We start from the raw sequence: 13,222 nt of genomic DNA, 5'->3' as shown, positions 1-13,222 counted from the left end.
TCAATTTTTCCTTTCTCTTTGAAGTGTTACAAGCTCTTGGTGCATAAAGAAGATCTGTAAAGTTGCAAAGACTAAAGTCTCAAATCCAAAGATATATTCTTTATAAAAGTTAGTCAACCACGCCTACCTAAAACGGCTCATTCTAACACGCCCCCACATGTCTACATCACGATGTGGGAAGATTTGCATAACCAAATGTTCACGCAAAGAAAGAAGGCGTAACTTTTATTCTCGCTGTAGTATTGTTGCTGCCACCAGGTCGTGAAGACGCTGTGTGTGTCGTTGTGAAAACGAAACGACTTTGTTTGGCCTTCCAAAAGAGGACGATATCCGCTTCGTCATGCCTGGAGCTGATCCGTGCTGGTCGCTGAGGAAATACATTAACTTCACACTGTGGATCGCCGGATCGGCTTTCACCGTGGACGAAGCGGAGTCCAGCCCGGGGTCGTCACATGTGGTTGCCGCAAGCCCGCCGGCCGCTCCTTCGTCGAATCCGCCGGCCGCCGCTCACTCTAGCCCACTGTGTGTTTCGTTGTGAAAGCGAAACTACTTTGTTTGGCCTTCCAAAAGAGGACACGACTAGAAATCGGTGGTTAAGTTGTATTTACAACACTGTTCCAGAACAGTTCATAGAGGAGAAACAATAATGTACAGTATGTGGAAAATAATGTGTTTTTTTAACCTTAAACCGAATAAACACATTTCATTACACCAAATACACAAAATAATGTTCTTTTTAGCAGCATCATATGACCCCTTTAAGAGTCCAGGTGTCGTGCCGAAAACTGATTGCCATCCGATTCCGTCCGTTTTATGCTTGCCAAAAAGTGATTACAGACTCTACTTATTTTGAGTGAACTGTTATTATTTCTGCATCAAAATGACTTGATTTCATTCATTGTTGTTATATTTGATAGATCATATATCTCATTCAGTCCTTTTTACCGTTCTTCCCGAGTCACATTAAAGATTCGTTCAAAACGAACGAATCGTTCAAGAACGACCCAACACTACTGACTAACGTTAGCCACAAATGAGTGTTATCAGCCATGCTGTTACAACCGTGCAGCGCGCGTGCTAACACAACATTAGCACTCCAAAGGGCCTTCGGAAAACCGTTGCTTCACAACAACCGACACACCTTAAAACACCAAGAATTAATCGTTAAAATATTCTACATTTCTTAACTGTCATCTCAGTAACACAAACCCACTCCAGCGGTTAAACTTAGGTCACACTGACTGTTCGGTGGAGCTAAGCTAGGCTATGTTGTGCTAAGCTAATTCTCTAACCACAACAGAAGCGAACTTATCAAAACATCAGCCTGAAATTACCCGTCCTTCAAGAAAAATAACAGTCTATGTCGAGACGTTTATATTTACCTTGGTGGACGGCAACGTTACAGCCGTGACCGTCGCAGTAGACTAGGGGATTTTCGGCCCAACCTCTCTCATCCGAGCAGACGCAGCAGCCTCCGATCATCTCCTTCATATTACTCGCCGAGTCGTCGTATTCCTCTGGCAGACACAGCTCGCTGGATACCATCTACCATCAGCAGCGCATAAAGACCAACAAAAAGGCGGTCGGGCGTTTGTCTCACGAATCCCTATCTCCCTAGAAAACCGTATTTTATGTCCCATTTCGATGAAAAGCCATATCTATTTTTTTTTTTTTTTTTTGCGATGTGGAGGTGCGTGTACGCGCATGCGTGGAAAAGCCGACCTAGGGGACGCAGTGGGCTGGAAGAGGCGGGGCTGTTTGATCCACGCAGCGGACGCCATTGAATTTTACCGCGAGCAGAAACAGTGCACTTCTCGCGAAAAAGTATGATTTGAGCTACGCCACGGCCTGTAGCGTCTTCACACACAGGCGAAACTTACTAGAGAAGTGTGACATAATATAGGCCTACCTCTGTAAATAAATACAATTTAAATTTACGCCTTGCACCCTTTTAATGGAGCATATGCACTACCTTCGAACTGGAATCATGGCGGAATATCCTGTGATGTCCACTTAGCAGGGCGCTTACGGTCGAAGTGATAAGAGAAACATACGAAGTGTGCAGAGCGGTGGTACGCGAGGACTGGAATGAGGACCACTGCTGTACAGAGCCGTAGGCCTACGCGTGCAGTGGATTTTTGTATTGGAGGCAGGTTCTGGTTACACAAGTCAAAATTATCCTCAGAAGGTTACCTCGAAATATAAATTATATTCCTTTTCATACTTTATAAGTGGTACATATCTTATTTATTAGTTTCGAAAGATGAAGGCAAATAAAAATAAATGATGCATACAGTGAACTTTTGCCCTCTAAATTAATTAGTGCGCTTGTTTAATCTCATTATCAATAAGAATAACAAATTTATAGGGAATCTCGGAGAATCCTTAAGCAGTAGGCCTATGGGTATATCCCACTTTTATTGTTTTGTTCATTTAGATACTGTGTATATTTTTATAGCCTATATGCTGGATACAAGTGTCAATTTCACAGGGGAAAAAGCAATTAAATGCCTCACTGTATATGACCGGTTTGCCTATAGGCCTAGCAAAGCTTATGAATTGCCTGTCAGTTTCTTCATGCAAATTTTAGAGGTTATTTTCAACATTAACCAAACGCTTAGGTAGCTTTCCGTTTTATTTAATGTCAAGGCTGCTTGCGTGTATGACTATTGTGGGACCATGAAAAACAAAAGAAGTAGGCTATATAGAAAAATGTATCGGGCTTATTTTTATGCTCTGCCTTAAATCTTAACTAGACAAATTAGTGAACATGCAAATAAACACTAATTTAAAACCAATTCTGAACCGATGGTTTTGGCATAGACCTGGACCCAACCGATTCGCAGAGCCCCATCGAACCTCCAATAGGCAACAGTTCAAAACATACGCCTTATGTGTAAATGAGGTTAAAACGCGAGTCTCTCATAATTATAAATAGCCTATGCCTATACTTTGTTTCAATTTTATTGTTGACTTATCGTCACATTTAATGTCCTCCCATTTTAGACAAGCAGGGGCTTTACTTGAATAATAAGTAAACAACATTAAGGATAGTTTCTTTTTATAGATGACACGAATTTATGAATTTTAACTCAAAGGCACCTCTGTGGCTTTTGGCGTTTTTTGATCAGGTCAGTCTAGAATGTCCATAATCTTACTGCCTGCGAATTATTTATCACCATATGGCTCACACACAACCCTTACAGCATTAAATGAACTAGCCTACTATAGACCTACTGGGTAACAGATAGATATTTCGATTTCCATCAGAATTCTCTCATATAGGTGAGTAGCCCACCTGTTATTCAAAATAGGCTGCCCAGCAGACAGTATGATACCTTCTCATTTACTTAAATTGGGCTATTTAATTTTACACATGGAGCATAACGTTCAAGTTTTAATAATACGAAATACAGTAAGATTTTTTTTATACGAAATGTTCCAATATGAAATGAATTGTTCTAATAGCCTATAGAATTAGTCCTATTGGGGGTTTCCTTGCTTCATCCCCTTTTCACAGTAGAGTTTGTAGTTGTATGAGTCTCACTGTCGGACTCGGAGCAATTTCTTGTGGTGGGGGCAATGTTGATTTGCAATGTTGGGATCATTTACAACACCACGTTAAGTTCAGCTGAGTTGACAGATGTATACGCTGCAAAAAAAATAAAAAATCCTTGATATTTTTATAGCGTTAGTGGTGTCATATGCCGATATGATGTTCTGTAATATGATATTCTTAGAAAAAAACGATACGATTTATTAGTTGATAATAAACAAAGTTCTTAAATCAAACTATAGTTATTGATAGCATATAGACCTAGCCATTTTTAAATCAGAGTTTACTTATGCTGCTCCAAAAAAAAAAAAAAAGTGTTTAAAAACCTTGACGTTTTTTTTTATTATTATTAAAATAAGTCCCCTATAGGATCCTGCTGTGTAGGGCTATATAGGTTTTCTAGACCCAATAACATTCATTAGGCCTATTTACATCCACAACAGCCTAATATCATATCCCATATTGGATCTAAAACAGGTAATACCTTAATAGCATCATACCTTAACCTGTGTCTAATGAATACTGTATGTAAATAACATAATAGCTTATATCTATACAGTCTGATGAAAATATTTAATATAATATTTCATATGCGCATTTTTAAATACCCTATGTTTGCTTTTTTTCACATGAAGGGTTTTACGATTAAATAATCTTCCGTAACGGTGTTAAGGTCTGTGACGAATGTTAAACAGAGAGGGTGCAATGGACGACCTGTTTTTCCCTGTCTGAGGCAGGGATGCTCCAGATCCGGAGCCTTAATGAGTTTGCCTGTAACACGAGTTCTCTTTTGCGCAAAGACTTGTGGGCAATTCAGGGGCAGGCACATCCACATGCAGATATGACACGGCAGGGTGAAAGGTTATTTCAGCCCACCCCCAACCAACTCACTCTGTAAATTCAAGTTGCATGTACCAACTCATACGGTCTGAAAGAAGAATGCAACCTGTGAGATGGGAAGGAACTATTTATATTGTTGGCATAAATAACAACTGACTACTTTTAATGCTTGTTTCAGAAATGTAAATGGAGATTAGTTTTGAGTTGAACAGGGATTGTTTAGAGCGAGTCGTGTATAAAGTGTGCCTCATGATTTTCATAGACACGATAGAAACTTTGGGCTCACAGGCATGAAACTGTTCTGTGTGCAAGAGAGTTGTGTTTATCGCCGTTTAGGAATGTATTCGTGCCATGAGAGGTTCGCATCGTGTTATTGAACGTCGCTCAACATTTACTACATCATCTTGAAAGCAGATTTTCGACTACACAGATTTTCGAGTAGTCGTGCAATGTTTTTCCTGTGCTAGAACTTCAACAGGATATCTCTTTACTTCCGCCTTGATTTGTCTTTATGTATGCCAATTTATCGTGCATGCAAAGAAAACATTTGACCAAAATGTCAACTAAACCGTTGCCTAAATGTGCCATTAATGACATGACCAAAAAACGTATTCGAAACCGCTGAAACACTTGAGCTGCCCCGTAGAAAATTGCTAGACGACTTAAATCCAAAGGAAATGTGTTCTTTGTTCTTCTATTGTTAGCTAAATCGCGACGAACAAACGTCCTCTTACCTCACTCTTTCTAATGTGAGAATCTTCTTCATCAAACTTTGAGCTCGCGATCCTTTGCGAAAAGTATGCGCACATTTACTTAATTTAACTTAATGATAAATGGGTTGCAGTGAGCTTTTTTTTTATTTGTCACCGGACGTCTTTGCCATGCTGTTTGAAACTCCGCGCACGTTGTAGTGAGGTAGCCCACGCGGACCCCCACTTGGCGAGTCCGTCACGTTTGAGGGTCCAGGGCCCATCCTGATCTCACTGCAATAAATGAGTCCAACTATCAACTGTCTCAACATAGAAGCGACAAAGTCATAAAGATTCAACTCTTCTCTTAATTAAAAATAGGCTAAATCACGCATATGAAAACAGGAGTTTTAAAATGTTGATTTATTCACATATAACATGGTTAGAAATCAGCAGCTTTATATAAATGTATTGTAACAGCCTTATATTATTATTCAATGATAATTCATCACCGCATTTCCTCACTGACTTGCAGCGTATGCATGGCACTAGTCCTGGTGATCAAAATGAAACTGCGTTTGTTGTGATTGTTGTCAGATTAACTCAGCTTCGTAAATATACTATGTATGTTTTGTTTTAATTAATTTATTGGCATCCCATATATAATTAATAACTACTGTACGTAGTATAAATAAATAAATATATTTAAAGACGGGTCACCTGGGGCTAATCATTTCCAGTAAACTGCATTGGAAGTAATGATATGATCAATGATTCATCTGAGTTATCCCGATTTTCTAAAAGCGACCAACTTTACAATAAATCTTAAAACGGGACAAAACATTTCTGAAGGCAAACCCCTCAACTCTTCAACCACGACGATGCACACTGGGTCGAAGATCAATCATTATCACTCATGTCACAATTGAGGGCTGTTCAAGCTGTGAGGTTTCAGAATCAAAGGCCCAGGACCTGCGTGTTGTCTTTCAAATGTTGTGTGCCCCTTGGATAAAAGTTATAGAGTTCAGCGGAGGTTGGAATAAAATTGACTATTAACAGCTAGACGGCAAAACGTTCAAATATCAGTGTATATGCGAAAAAACGATCAAAATGCATACACTAATGCAGGTCCAATAATATTAGGGAACTTTTCCCATCGTTAAATAGCCTACATTTGTTTACTGCATGGCAGAACAACTATCTGCTCTGTGAGGGTAAATAAACTCTACAAGTGAGAGAATAATTATAGAGTAGCTGCAGCATAAATAAAAGGCTTATAAAAGAGTTAACTATTGTATTTTCTTTGTATGCAAATTTGTAGCATTTATATGTATTTATATATTATGCTGACAATATTTATTTCACATTTTATTTAAAATAAAAAAGGTTAAAAGCGGTGTTATTTAAATATTTGCAGAAATTCAGGCTTATAAACCTTCTGTTTTTTTGTCCGTTTGTTTGACAAAGCAGTTGCAGCAGGAGCCACAGTAATAAGGAGCTGCTAGGACTCAAAGCCGAAGGTTTAACAGGAGACCGAGTGCTCTGAATCAACAGGACAACGACTCGCTTCTAGGAAAGGTAGCCTGGAGTATAGAGTGACATACACTCCCTTGAAAATCTTTACGAACTGGAGTCTATTTATGTTACCGCCCCTTGCGAATCTAGTGAGGTGGGATCGCGTACATTCTGACAAACACCGATGCTGAATTTAGTACTAAAAGGGATGTGGTGGTGATTAACATGAACCACTTCCACCACATAGCCTATAGCTCTCTGTGCACGCCATAATCAGGTAAACGCGGATGCAATATAACATAACAGTTCATTATCAAGAGCAATAACTTGACAATGACGGCATAGAGGTTTTGATCCAAACTATTCTATGTCATAAACTTATTTCAACCAATATATCAGTAATCAATAATATTAAGTAATATGATGACAAATAGACATCTTCAACTAGCACTTCCAACAAAAACGTTTATGTGCGTTGAAAGCACCGTCAGCACAGAAAAGTTCAATCCCATAATATTGCGCTGGTTTGCTCGTTCCGGCTCGTTTGCTTTTTTTTTAGAATAGGCAAGATGTGAAGGGTGGTAGCAGGGATAGGTCATTTGCATTCAACTATTGGAATGATAGAAATCGCACAATTTAATGAATAATCTATTTATCTTTATTGCACCATAGAACATTCGCAGCAAAACATCGATAGTCTTTTGAGTTTTAAAAACCACCTGAAAAGCAAGGCCTTATATGGCCGCCCGGTTATGCACTGCATGAAAAACATAATATTCATGTACAGAATCACTTTATTCAACAATAAACACCAATGGAAATGTGGAATACTGTATCAGGAGTGTCTAGTGTTTCAAAACATGTTTGTAAGTTTTTACTAAGAGTTTCGTAAAATAATGTACATGTGCATTTAAGATTAGCAGAAGGATTTTCTGTCAAATAACGTATGCCTGAAAATTGTATTGTATTGTAGTTAAAATTACTTTTTTTCTGTTCATTCTCTTTCCTCATCATTGTAAAACGGCATATGTCTGTACACAAACGGGGGAGGGGAAGTCTTTTTCTTGTGAAGACCCGTTATTTTCTCTTTCACGTTAGTATGACGTGGGATGGAGGCCTGCCTGATCTGTGAAAAAAATGGACCGCAAAAAGTATGAATAATAGCCTTCTAACTCGCACACACTTACAACCGAACAATTACGAGGGTATTAGAACATGCGGATTAACATGTACACATTCTTCTTCTTCTTTTTTTTTTGTACACACGTGTTTCTTGCATCCTTAGCTCCTTCTACAATTCATATATCTTGATCGACAGTTCTTGTTGCAGAATTTGAATATGTGTATTAATTAGCAACTTGGAAAAAGCTCCGACGATTTCTCAAAGCATGGCTAATTTTTTTTTATTCCGCACACATGCTGTTACCTTAAAGAATGTGCGTGCACACTGATATCTCAAGCACACAAAATGACAAAAAGCATTAGCTGAGTTAATGTATAATGTGATTTATGTTGATTACATATGCAAAGCAATATCAAAGAAGATATAAAAAAAAAACACTATACACAATTGTTTACTACTCTTTTTTTCTTCTGAATTCAAACAAGTTTTGGGATTGGTAAAATCCTATCATCGATATTTTCATTCGGCTTTTAACTTGCCACTGTTATCAATGTTTGCTTCAAATTCCAAGTTTTATCTCTGTTTGAGTTAAAATGCTTATCTCACTGAAATAGATGCATTACATTTTGCATAGTGTATAATGATATTTAAAAAATGTAATTAAAATGCGATAATGTCATCACGACAATGTTTAATATGTCAAATAAATTTAAAAAAGCTGCACATCATTGTATACATACCCATATATACCCATCTGTCAGCATTATTATTATTTTTTTCACAACCACAACAACTCAAAGTTGTAACAATACTCCGACAAAATGACTAATATTAATTTCTAAGCATGAATTTATCACTAGCGAATTATTTGCTCTAAGAGAGGTGGGATTACAACAGTATGGTAATTAGCTAGGGGGTGGGGTGGGGGTGGCCATGGGTGGAATATCCATTTTTATTGCATCACCTGTCAGTAACGTCCAATCAGCGTCGGCTTTGGGGGCATTAATTGACGAAGGTGTCTCCGGCCTTCCTCAGTTCCCACTGTCATTTTATTTGTGACTAAACCAGCAACGGGAATAGCAGCTGCATTCTGGGCTCTATTTCTCTCTCTCTCTCTCTCTCTCTCTCTCTCTCTCTCTCTCTCTCTCTCTGTGTCGCTCACTCCCTCTCTTTTTCCCTTCCCTAGTCTCCTCGCTTTTTATCCTTCTCACTGGCAGTGCTGTGCACCTTCCTCTTTTCCTCATGGCCAAATGGGAAGGGAGCTGAGGGAGCGCAGGTATACAGGAGCGCAGACAGGCAGCAGCCAGCCTGTCGGCAACATCACACACATCCCATCGATCATGCAGTGCTCAGGTCAATGGACTGATTGTTTTAATTCAAACAGGCCATTTCATTTTTATTTTTCTATTTAAAACTTTTTGTTCATCAAGCAGTGTGGACATGTCAAAGCCCACGCTGGACCGGTCAGCAGAATGCCTTGAAATAAAGAAGCAGCAGTAAAGCTACTTTAAGGACACCCGTCGCTCTAAATGTTGGAATTAATGCAATGAAGAAAATGGGGGACTTGGAATCCGGTTTTGAGGAAATGCAAGGTGTAAAGCTTGGCTATTTGGTTATCAAAGGCAAACAAATGTTTGCCCTTTCTCAAGTCTTCACCGACCTCTTGAAAAATATTCCGCGGACTACTGTACACAAACGTATGGACCATTTAAACGTGAAGAAGCATCACTGTGATTTGGAGGAATTGCGAAAGCTCAAAGCAATACATTCTATAGCTTTCCATGCAGCTAAATGCACTCTGATTTCAAGAGAGGACGTTGAGGCACTGTATTTTTCATGTAAAACTGAGCGGGTATTGAAATCAAACAAAAGAAGGGAAAAGAGAAAAAAATCCTCAGAAAAAATGTGCGATGGCAAAAACCGCACCTCTGCCAGAAGTGACTTTTGGAGAGAGAAAGTTTGGTTGAGTTTGCATGGCGTTCCTCAGACTTTCTCATTCAAAAATAAAGCTGTTCGACAGGACCCTGTCCCTCGCACTCACTCAGATCTACCTCAAATTTACAGTAAATCCTTCGGCCGTGACTTCCAACCGGTCACGAGGTCGGCATCTACACCCTTTAAAAACTATGAAACAGATCAAATACCTGACAACTGTGTGGCTTTTAATCAGAAACATGCGCTTTTTCGGCACGTTGTGAATCAGCAACCGCTGCTCTATCAGTCCGCCATTGCAGCGCAGGCAACGCACCAAGGCAACGCAGACCTACTTTACAAAAGGAAGAGGAAGCGCGAGAGCAGCGCCAGGCAGTTTTGGTCGAGGAGCAGACGAAGCCATCCGGTTTTGGTCGTCCCAAAGTGCTGTAAACCAAAAGTTCCCAACGGATCTTTGAGCCAGTTCCACCACCTCGAGCATGGATTGTACGTCGATCCTCGGCACACTGTACATTTTCAGGAAAGCTGCAGCAGCGACACGGAATCTAGCTCCATCTCAGAACGGGTGAACAACGATTCGGATTTCGGGTCGAGTTTCTCTACCACCAGCAACTCCGGGACTTCGGAGGAGGAGGAGGACGACGACTCTCTGTCGGATTCTTCAGATGTCAGCAGCGATGAAGAGAGCTCCTCTCAGTCTGATTCGAGCTCTGTGTCCAGTCAAGTTTCAGTGCAGAGTATTCGTTTCAGGCGTGCGAGGTTCTCAAGTCTCAACACAAAAGCACCTCTGCTCTTACAGCCAACTTTTCACTACAGGCCTAATGTGCAGAACATCCCCACTAACCACGAAGTAACGGCTACTTTGGATTGTGAACGAACTGGCAAAACTCAGAAATCGGACTTCACATCGTCCAGGGACGCACACGAGGATGGTGATGCCGCAAAAGTGCAGAAGTTCTGCCTGGTGCGGACATGTTTCCCAGATTTAAGACAAAACGAAGACTCTGAAGCACCATCACGCCTTGAATTTTCAAATGATCCAAAGACAACAGACTGTGTCGCTAACAGAATTAAAGAGACTGGGCTTACACCTAATGCAAATGGAAACAATGCGTTTCCCCAACAAAGAATACCGGGTTCTGCAAACAAATGCTCCCAAGCCTTGATCTCCCACTGTGTTCCGGACAAAGAAATAACGGGTTGTAAGTCTTCTGACAGCAATCTTTCATTAGCAGCAAATTCCAAGTGGGAAGCAAAAACTTCCCTCAAACTGCCTTCACCTCTAAAACCGATCAAAACAGAGACCGAGGAGCCCATTAGTACCTCAGGCTTTAACAATGAGGGCAACAGGGCAGTAAAAACGCCACCATTTTTACTCAGCAACGTGAAGATTAAAGTCGAGGACACATTTGACGAATATGAATATGCAAAGCAGCTTCCGGAATATCAATGTAAGGATAATGACGCTGATGATCAGCGCATCAGTAATAATTTAAAGGAAACTGACCACTATAAAGCCACAGAGAGCGCCGTTCAAAAAAACCCTGCCTGTAACGAGGAATCAAGAAGCAATTTAAACACTCCTTGTTCCGAGGAAGGGGAATCCAAGAATGGTGCAAGGGTCAGAAAAAACTACAGGGCGATGTTTTTGGGTAAAAAAGCCGAAAGTGTAAGGACATTCGCGAAATCAGTTGCAAAAGTTGACCGGAGCCCCCGTGCTGCAGGAAAATTCGCTAGCAGTGAGGGATCGAATGAAGACTGTGCGGGCGCGAGCAAACGCAAACGAGCGAGCCCCAATGTAGCATCTCTGAAAAAGCCCTTCAGACTCATGGCGAATTTTCCCTCTCCGCCGTCTCTTGTTATTGGCAACGATGGAGATTTGAGTCCCGCTTACTCTTTTAACTCTTTAAGAAATAACCAACTGCCTCATCGTTCTCACCCAGTGTGGAGATGGCAGCTCGGTCATTCAGCTGTTCCTCCCCCTCCAAGCCACAAATTCAGGAAAGCCTCTGTTATTCCGTGAACTGTTGTTTTGAGCTCGGGGGAAATGTCTTAAAACTGTGACAAGCACTGATTGCCATTAGTTGTTTTGTTTTCATTGGTGTTTTCAATGTAAACGTTTTTGGCCTGTTTTTATGTTGCACACACCGTCCGTCCTCATAGCACAGGCGACAGGCTGGTCTATCCATCGAGGTTTGGGACTCGGGAATAAATGGAGGTATTTATAATAAGCTGGTTTAAGGTATAGAACAGCTAAAGCACAAATTTACCATGCATTGCACTTTGCTAATGCCCATTAAGGTGAATTAGTGACGTGTGTTTTTATTTTTCGATTTTCTTACGCAAAAGAGCCATCGCAAGTTAACCCAAAAAAAAAAAAACTTTTTAAATTCAGTCATTATTAATGTGGTGCTATTTCCAATATGCTTGTTTGCTTTTGAGAGGAGGTTTTTGTTAGTCGTTCTTATTGTAAATGTTGCCGGTTTAAACGGAGCGAACTACAGACAGCTGCAAACAACAGTTTTTACATACGTGACGAAATCAAAGAAAAAAGACCTTGGTGCTTAGTGGTGTAGCCTATACACACATTCTGGTCAGGGTATACTTAGTAGGCTAAATGTTTATTTCTCTTTGACTCAAGTAGCCTTGTCCTTTTTGTACAGTGTTTTGATTGTATTTTGCTTTACTAGGCCTATTTTCCAAGGATATGGATTATCTTGGCACTGGAAAGCATAACCTTAAAAAACATTGAAGTGTTAACTTGGTGTTCCACTAGAGTACCCTGCCCCATATAAATGCCTTGTGATGAATGTACTGTGACGAACCATATTTGTTTACTTCAGCAAAAGCAGGCTGCCTCCAAAACAGGCCTTTAAAAGCAAATTGTATCTGCGATTGGATCAGCCAATGAGCTAAATTCATAATTTTGAGATCATATAGCCTATTGCCAAGGGACGAAAATATTCAACTGCATTCTAATTTCCTACACAAAAACATAAATTCAAAGCCTGTGAGTTATCACTAAATGGGCATAGACTATGCAGATTTGGCTAAAGCGAGGCTACCGGGTTCACGTCATTCTGAGAAAACATGTAGGCCTAATAGACTTTAAGGTCATTTAACGTATTAAGGCATGGGCCCATTACGTTTTGATTAACGTGTACAAGTGGAGATAGACACTTTGTAGCCTATTAAGTGAAAATGCATCGCTTTGTGAATGTTCCAATATGCGATATAGAGTGACACTCTGACAGGTGAATGATTAAAATATAGTAGTTCTATATTTTTGTAACGCGACTATTTAATGCCTGCTCCATCGAGCGTATAAAAGGAACTTTTTTGTTCCGTTCTGTGTCAAAGTGCTTTGCGGACTGACAGAATAGCTATGTCGTCCCAACTTCAGAGGAATGGATTCAAAACTAGCCAAATTAAAAAGCATGTAGCGCACATACCACAACCCCATTAAGTTAAAGAAATTCATGATCTCCACAATGAACAGAAATGGGAAAATGGGCGGTGACTCACTGTAAACATGGTAGGTTAGGAATGATCTGGTCAAGGTGGACT

At 40.1% G+C, this 13,222-nt stretch overlaps 2 protein-coding genes across 8 annotated transcripts in view; one reads left to right on the top strand and one right to left on the bottom strand.

The window, feature by feature from the left end:
- LOC107695408 (protein AF-10-like) overlaps positions 1-1,809 on the bottom strand; it is a 50,251-nt gene extending 48,442 nt beyond the window's left edge. For 5 of the 7 annotated variants that reach the window (XM_016495292.1, XM_016495293.1, XM_016495295.1 and 2 more), the window contains exon 1: positions 1,383-1,808. In XM_016495292.1, coding sequence (XP_016350778.1) covers positions 1,383-1,545 — 163 coding nt within the window. In that variant the 5' untranslated portion in view covers positions 1,546-1,808. Of the gene's footprint in view, positions 1-1,382 lie in introns of all 7 variants that reach the window. The other 2 variants (XM_016495294.1, XM_016495296.1) reach the window with 1 other exon arrangement.
- A 7,338-nt stretch (positions 1,810-9,147) lies between these two features.
- On the top strand, positions 9,148-11,884 carry LOC107695392 (SKI/DACH domain-containing protein 1-like). Its single transcript, XM_016495271.1, has one exon. The coding sequence runs from the start codon at positions 9,270-9,272 to the stop codon at positions 11,676-11,678; it is 2,409 nt and encodes an 802-aa protein (XP_016350757.1). The 5' UTR covers positions 9,148-9,269; the 3' UTR covers positions 11,679-11,884.
- The last annotated feature ends 1,338 nt before the right edge of the window (positions 11,885-13,222 follow it).

This window comes from Sinocyclocheilus anshuiensis, unplaced genomic scaffold, assembly GCF_001515605.1.
Source record: "Sinocyclocheilus anshuiensis isolate Anshui unplaced genomic scaffold, SAMN03320099.WGS_v1.1 scaffold110, whole genome shotgun sequence".
In the NCBI taxonomy this organism is placed as follows: Eukaryota; Metazoa; Chordata; class Actinopteri; order Cypriniformes; family Cyprinidae; genus Sinocyclocheilus; species Sinocyclocheilus anshuiensis.
The sequence above is the reverse complement of the archived record's forward strand: the minus strand, read 5'-3'. Positions and strand labels throughout refer to the sequence as shown.